The sequence below is a fragment of the Scomber scombrus genome, chromosome 15 (genome assembly GCF_963691925.1).
Source record: "Scomber scombrus chromosome 15, fScoSco1.1, whole genome shotgun sequence".
NCBI lineage: Eukaryota > Metazoa > Chordata > Actinopteri > Scombriformes > Scombridae > Scomber > Scomber scombrus.
In genome coordinates, this window is record NC_084984.1 from 14250002 (window position 1) to 14258336 (window position 8335).

Below are 8335 nucleotides of genomic sequence, written 5' to 3' on the forward strand. Positions count from 1 at the left end.
GAAGCACGGAGGAAGAGGAGGAGGAGGAGGAGAGGAGGAAAGGAGGGGGGACCAGTGAATAGAGGTAATATCCATTCTCCCTCTGTGGCAGAGGAGTGTTAAAGAGGGGTAAACTGGAGGAAGAGGAGGAGGAGAGAAGAAGAGGAGAGGGAAAGAGAGACGTCCTTTCTCCCTTTTGGTGAGTTTAAAAAGGTGGAGGAGGAGGAGGAGGAGGAGAGAAAGAGCCGGTGTTTCCATTACCCTTAATGATCTAGAGTTAATGGAGGGAGGAGCAGAGAGAAAGAGAAAGAGAGAGAGAAAGAAAGAGAGAAAACCAAGCCCGATCATTTAACTCTCCTCAAAGTCCTGAGACGAGGACTCCTGTTTGGTCTTCTTACTGGGTGGGGCTTCCTCCTCTAGATCCTAACAGAGAGAAAAACACATCACATTAAACAATGATTTAAGTCACTTTCACTCATTTCTAAATTGAATCTTTGGGTTTTGGACTCATGTTTTTAGACTTGTTTAGCTTCAATAAAAGTCCACTAAAATTAAAACATATCACACAGACTTCTGCTATAAATCCTGTTTTATTCACCAAACTTCCACTATCTTACCTTCATAAGTCTGTTTCCAGTTTACTTACAAAGGTTTCTTGATGAGTTTTTTCTTTCTTATTGTTTCTATCTCAACAATTTTGTTTTTATTTTCATTGTACGTTAGCTTTGTCTACAAGTCATTTCCCTTCTTCTCTGATAATTGCTGTATATTTGTCTTGTTTTATTGATCCAAATTGATTTGAAATATCTCTTTAATATGTTTTTATTGCAGCTTGAGTTGTTTGGACACCAGGAAGACACTTTATGGAAGGTAATGAGGAAGCAAATAAATAATAAATCAGGTCAGATCAATAAATTGTACATTAATGAACCTGAAATGACCTCAGACACCAATTGGAGGAGTGGACGAACTGGCCCTTTAAACTCTGGAGCACCTGTGAGATGATCAGTGAGGAGATGATGTTTGTACCTGAGTGGCTTTACTGTCTGAAGAGTCTTTCTCCCCTGAGGACTGACTGTCTCTCTTGGCACTTTGTGCTCTCTCTGATGTCTCTGATGACGGGGTGCTTTTACCTGAAGAGACCAAACACAATACAGATGTCAGAATAAAAACATCACACAGTAAAAACACAGCTGAATGTTACAGGTGGTTTGTTGTAGCTCAGGATCATGTTTCTGTTTCTGTTTCTGACACTTTAGTTCAGTGAAGTTTGATGGAGCTGAAATAGAAGTGGATGTGAAGATGATCATGTACAAGACTCAACTTAAGTTTTATTTAACCATCATTAGAGAAAGAAAACTATTTTAATCATCTACTATTCGCTTATGTCAGCTTTTTAGATAAAAATGCCCCAAAATTGACAGTTTTCATCTTCTAAAATGTGAATACTGTTATAATACTTCTTTGTCACGTTGGCCTCTGAAAAACTGTGATGAGCATTTTAAACTTAAACAATTCATCAATCAACTGAGAATATGATCAGCAGATTAAATTATATTATTGTATTAGTCCAACTTTTCAGACGTGGAAGATGACACATTGTCGTCTCCTGTTCTGTTAATTTGAGAATTTTGATTGTGGTTATTGATTCATTGGCTGATTATTTTTAAGATTATTAGTCATTCAAAGGTCAAAAAATAGTGAAAAAACTGGGATCATTATGTTATGTGTAAGAAAACATCAGGCTTGATTTAAACATTACTTTCATAACTTTGTAAAACAAAATGTAACAAGAGAATCAGAGATGTAAATGTACTGAATTGTTATTAATTTAAATAATGGTATCTGATATCTGAGTTCCAGTTATTTAAGTCAGACTCAGACAGATATCTGATGTCAGTATTGGTGCCTCTATAGTCATCTTTATAACATTTACATTACATTTAGTCATTTAGCAGACGCAATTTAAGGTTAAGTGTCTTGCCCAAGGACACATCGACATGTGGACTGGAGGAGCCGGGAATCGAACCGCCAATCTTCCAATTGGAGGACGGCCGCTCTACCTCCACAGCCGACCCTATAAAAAGGTAAATATCTCTTTGTTTATATTTAACTTCATATACTGAAGTCTTTACATTAATCTGACAGCACTCAAGTCAGAGTTTGATCAATTAATCAATCGGTTTTTTTATTGACCTAGCTCCAAATCATAAAAGTTATCTGAAGGCACTTATCACATAAAGCAGGTCCAGACTGAACTCTGTAATCATGCTAAAACTTTTACAGCTGCAGGTTAGACTGAGGCCGTTGTGATGTTTATGTAACACGACTCCAGTGCTCATTCAGACATGAAGTCAACGTCTATGTGTCTCCTATATGTATAATTAACTATAAAAGGAGGATGTATATCTGAGAGATAAAGAGGGAAAAAACAACAACAGGATGTGGCTCATCACACCTGCTGTCTGTCCACTGAGTGAGAGACAATATGATCAGAGGACAGTGAGGACGTCTGTTCCTGCTCTCCATGATTCCCCAGATTAAATTGAACATATAGAACAATTGTATTCCATTACCTTTAATTAATATAAAAAGTTATAATGTAAGATCATGCCAAACTAGTTGATATGGTGTTTTATTGAGAATTTACTGTTTTTAAATTTTTTATGGTTACACCACTTACACATTTTTGCCATAATCCTCTAATATATTCTCTCAAAATGGATAAAAAGCAGAAATTTGATGCTGGGTCCACAAAAAAAAAAAGAATGTGTGCAAGTTATTCATACGTTTATTTTCACATTTTAACCCCTTTAAATTTGACTAAACCGCGTCATTGACCCATATGTGTGTGTGTGTCTGACCCCTCTTGCTGTCTGGGCTCTGGTCAGTCTTGGCCTCGCTGTTCTCGCGGTGGGAAGCGGAGTTGGGCTCCGGAGCCGGACTGGTGCTACAACTGTTTTCCTGTTTGACTGGAGATGAGTCAGCGATGGAGCTCTGGTTGCTGTTGTCATCTATAGACGAGGACACACACACACACACACACACACACACACACACACACACACACACACACACACACACACACACACACACACACACACACACACACACACACACACACACACACACACACACACACACACACACACACACACACACACACACACACACACACACAAGCAGAAAGTTAGTCATCACACACTCATCCCGGACTCAGAAACACAGTTTGTAACAGTTTCTATCTTTATAATCAGTGAGGATGATTAAGAACCTTCAGTGAGAATGGAGTGATGACTCAACATGCAAATACTTTGGGTATCAACAGGTTTCAGAGAACTAAATTTAACATCTGAAAAAAAAGGTAATTTGTGGTTTAAGCTTTGAGAATATCAAACTGTAAAAATACAGATGTATATACGGGGGGAAAAAAGAAGATATGACAAAAGAAAAAAAGAAAGGTTTTGTAAATGTCTCGAACATGGAGCACAAAGAATCCCTACATGGTGAAAAAACATACAGATATTTTTATAATTGTTGGGCTATTATTGTTTTCAGTCCCTGAATAATTCCTCTAAGTCAAAGTGTGTTAAATAAGCCTGGTGTTATTTTATATTTTCTCTTATAGTCGACAAATCCCATGAAAAGGCCAAAGCCACTCATGAATTTATCTGCTGACACGGCTTGTCTGCATACACAAAGCCTGATATAATAACTTCATTATAGTCATGAAGTGTTCAACAGTAAAAATGCAAAAATGATAAGATTACAATAAGTATTTAAAGAGTAAAACACAGAATAAGACAGTACTTATTTTGTCTCAATCTCACACACACCGTCCTGCTGTCAGAAATACTCACTAGAGCTATAAATGTAGATTCATCCGCCAATGAAAATAGTCCCTAACAAAAGCACTATTAACTACTGTTTGAGTAACATTTATTAAAGATTACGGTGACCAGCTGTTTTAGAAAATTACTACGCCTTGTTTTTTAAAATTAAACTATATATTTATACCGTTAAGACGCAAGTTAAGAGAAGGACTAACACATTGTTGATTTTTTTTTTTATAGGATTTGTTACTAGTAAAATATCAGCAGCTGTTATCCTTTTAACAGTTTTTTGGTGCTTACCGTGCATGTCCATCATCCCCGGAGAGGAGCTGTTCTCTGGAGTCGTCAACTCTGAGCCGTATTTCTCATCTTTGCCCTTCTTCTTGTTCTTGTTTTTCTAAAAGGAGCAGAGAAACATTAAGTTACACAAAAGCTCCTTTTATAAGAAATCAACATGTAATGATGAAAATATAAAGTAAATATAAAAAAAGATAGTTTGGAGAGTGTTCATGGGGAAAAAAAGAGTGCACATTATGAACAATATTTTGCCTTTAAAACAAAAGCTTCTTTTTATTAAACATCTGTTGAAAACATGCTTATAAATGTGTGTGTTACATTGGGGGGAGTTTGGGAAAAGGGGGGGGGGGGGGTTTCTGCTAACATGTGAACTTACGTCATCTGATTTGGGCTCTGTCACCGGCACCCACTTGTAGATACGAAGGGACGTGTCTCCTACAGTCACCCATTTCTTCTCCCTGTGCACAACAGAAACCAGAGTGACTTTAAATGCATCACAGTACATTATTATATTATTATATTATTGTATTATTGTATTATTACTGCACAGTTAACAGCACTTAATTAACTCACTGAAATGATATAAAGCAGAAGCTAAAAACAAGTCATTCTAATAAACACACTGTATAAACGTTATATATCTAATTAAAAGGGTCCTTCATGGAATATTATAGTGATTGATGATTGTTAAGAACTATTTAAGAAGCACATTAAAAGTTATTCTCAGAGCTGCAGCTAAAAAATCATATCAGTGAGACTTTTGATTATTTATTTGATTAATTAATTAACTGTTTAGTCTACAAAATGTCACGATAATAGTAAAGAATAAGCCATCATAAATTGCCGGAGTCGAGAGAGAAAAAAACAAATTCTTAAATCTGAGCGGCAGCAGAAGTTATTTTTGCTCGATAAATTACTTAAATCTGTTAAATTGATGATATATGCAATATAAAATCAACATATAAATGAAAACAAATTGTATTGTTTAATTTGTTTAGTGACAGTCTCAAATTTTGGTAACTTGTCACTTTTCTTTGTGTCATGTGATAGTGAGCTGAATTATTTCAGATTTCTGGGATTACTTCGGCCCGGCTCGATCTCTGCTGTGCAGGTTGACGCGGCGTCTGTCAGAAATAGACCAGGAGCGGAGCAGACGCCCACTTCGGACGTGGCATCGAGCATGTAAACCCAAAATCTCCCACAGGTGACTTTGAATGCAGTAACATATCATTCACATCATCTTCACCCTTCAGTGACCTTTCCCTCTAAAAAAAGGGGGACAAGTGGACCCAAGCCTTTTAGGAAATTTGCCCCCTATAGTATAACAGAGCCACCAGCAGGAGGTTATTATGCAATTTATTGGGCTGTTTGTGACCCCTGAACTAAAATGAATTTGACAGATCTGAACTTTGTTATTGTTGACAGTCTGAGGAAGAGCTGCTGTGTCGCTCTAACACTCGAGTATCACAGTCATCACATGTATATCGTCTTCTCCATAGATCTAAATGCAGAGGTCAATGCTGCTCAAACAATCAACCCTCTTTTAAAAAGTCACTGAAATATTTTCCTGTTGATATAAAGATCAGATTTAACTGAGTCTGTTCAGCATTTCTAAACCTGCCACAGAGCATGATGGGATGTTAATTGGTTAATTGTACCACACGGTGCAGCTGTGTGGAAACATCTGCTGTCAAAATGTTTCTACACTCATTTATTCAGGTGTTGTTTTTTTCCGTGTATTTGTCAAAAACAGTTTAAAACCACAAAATATTTTGTTTACTTTCATATGACTCAGGAAACCATCAAATATTCACCTTGAAGAACCTGGTATCAACAGATTTGAAAGCGTATCAGGTCAGAAAAAGTGACCCCGGCCAAAATAAAACGTTAAAATTTATTGAACATGCGTACCCACAACATTTCAGCCTGACTATTCATTTTATTTACTCAATTAAAGTTATTGGACACCAACTTCTACTGACTTTGACCTGAGGACGACTGATTAAACCACCTCATTATTATTCTTTAAATCACATAAATTCTGCCAAGTATGGTAACAAACCTATATATTAAAAAAAACATACATACTCTTTGATTAAACATATGTATACGCCTTACATACTGTTCATATTCTGACCCTTTACTGTACCACCTCATAATTAGTCTCAACGGTATATTTCCGAAGAACAAATCATTAATAAACATGTCATCAGTCAGATAAAAGACTGATTAATACTTAATGAAGCTAAAAAGTAAATAAAATGGTGTTAAGTGTGTTTTGACTGCTCTCAAGTAAAAATAGGTCATATATGACAGTGAACAATATGTAAAATCACATACATTCTGCCACAAAGTAGTTAGATAGCTGTATTTTTAAAATACATATATTCTTAGAATAAACATTACTTACAAACTGTTTTTAATATCTTTGAATGGTGATTTTTTTCCATTTTTGAAAAACTGTGGGTCACATAGTACAAAAAGTAAAGTTGAAAAAGTCATTTTTGTTTATATTGTACACACAAATAGTGTTCAGGGTGTTTTAACTGCTCTGAGGTGTAACAACTAGGTCATGTATGACGGTAAACAGCATGTAAAAGCGTGATTTAAAGAGTGTATTTGGTGTGTTTAAACGTGAAGACTGAGTCACTACGTATTTAACCATACTTCCCCCCCACCGAGCCTCACCAAACCTTACCGAGTCTCACCGAATTCTACCGAGTCTCACCGAACCTTACCGAGCCCTACCCGAATCCTACCGAGTATCATCGAGCCCCACCGAGAGCTGCTTCTCTATCAAACCTAAACCGACACTCAAAGCGCTTAATTTAAAACTCCAGACGGACACAAAACTCCTCCGACTCAACAGCGCCGTCGTTGGTATTGTAACATATAAAAATGTATTATCCGCGTCGGCGGTAATTTAACATTTAATTTCAACCTTTTATTAAAACAAAAACACCCCAAAAAAGACCGAAAGAAAGAGGGAAAAAAGCTTCAACCGCCGTTTATGTGTTAGCCGTTACAAGCCGTTAAAAACAGCAGGCAGCAATGGCTTCATGTGACTGCATCGAAATGGCTTCTGGGTTCAACCCGAGAGAAAAAAAAAAAAAAAGGAGAGAGCGAGAGAAGGGGAAGAAACACCGGTACGTGCTGTGTTTGTGTGGCCGGGTTTGGTGCTACAGTGCGCCCCGGTGCACCTGAGCTGTAAGTACATCTGCCGGTTTGTGATAGCTTTAAAAAAAATGTCGCTATTCTTTCAATCTCTCTCTCTCCTACTCTCTCTCTCTCTCTCTCGCTCTCTCTCCTCCCCCAACAAGCAAAGAAGAAGAAGAAGAAGAAGAAGCCCTTTCTCGTGTTAGATAACGAAGCCGTTTTCAGGTTGGGTTTTTTTCTCTCTCTTCAACTCTTACCATTTTCGTACTTTCTCAATAGCGGCCATGACCCGCTTGATGTCATCTTTCGCCCTGCTCCGGGTCTCCGCTCGGACCGACCTGCCCGACATTGCCTCGCTGGGTTTGATATATATATTTTTTTAAAGCTCGCCGGCAGTTGAGACACAATGCAAACAGTAGAGCGCACAGAGGAGACACTGCGCATGCGTCGACTGATAGAGAGGGAGGAGGCCTAGTGTGGCTGCAGCTGCACTATGAGAGAGAGAGAGAGAGCAGTGAACTGTCTCCCTGCTGTGTTAGCTGGAGAACAAAGAGGCTGCAAAACATTGGATATATATACCCTCCTCCACCCCTCCTCCCTCCTCCACCCACTATACAACTACAGAAGTTTGAGCCCTGAAACTTTACTGTATGTCACACAAGCAGGCAGCAGTGGAAGAAAGTGTTTAAATCAATTTTACTGAAGTATGATACTAATACAGCAATGTTGAAAAAAGTAAAAATGTTAAAGTGCAGCATGGAAAAACCCTGCTTTAGTGTTACAGCAACCAAATCACACAAAACAAATCCAAGATCCAAGAAACAAAGATGTAGAAAATAAATTCATAAATAGCGACATATACATTTTTACCTATATATATATTTACAGTGGTAAATACTCAACTACTGTATTTCAGTCAAATTTTGAGGTACTTATGTATTTCCTAGTGATGCTACTTTATACTTCCACTCCACTACATTTCAGAGTGTAATAGTGTACTTGTACATACTTGTGTATACTCATGTATACATATATACTTATATACACTGCAGATTAAAAGTACAGTTATA

The 8335-nt window shown here is 37.5% G+C and overlaps 1 protein-coding gene across 2 annotated transcripts; it reads right to left on the reverse strand.

Annotated features, from left to right (window-relative positions):
- Positions 1–103: 103 nt before the first annotated feature.
- Positions 104–7721, reverse strand: bcl7a (BAF chromatin remodeling complex subunit BCL7A). Of its 2 annotated transcripts, none has more exons than XM_062434593.1 (6): positions 7523–7721; positions 4486–4567; positions 4113–4209; positions 2844–2993; positions 1009–1112; positions 104–402 (listed from the first exon to the last, which is right to left on the reverse strand). In XM_062434593.1, exons 1-6 carry the CDS (start codon positions 7612–7614, stop codon positions 328–330), a joined length of 600 nt encoding a protein of 199 aa, XP_062290577.1. In that variant the 5' UTR covers positions 7615–7721; the 3' UTR covers positions 104–327. The 2 variants fall into 2 exon arrangements, with proteins under 2 accessions (XP_062290577.1, XP_062290578.1); XM_062434594.1 differs by lacking the exon at positions 7523–7721 and adding an exon at positions 6520–6653.
- Between the last annotated feature and the right edge of the window lie 614 nt (positions 7722–8335).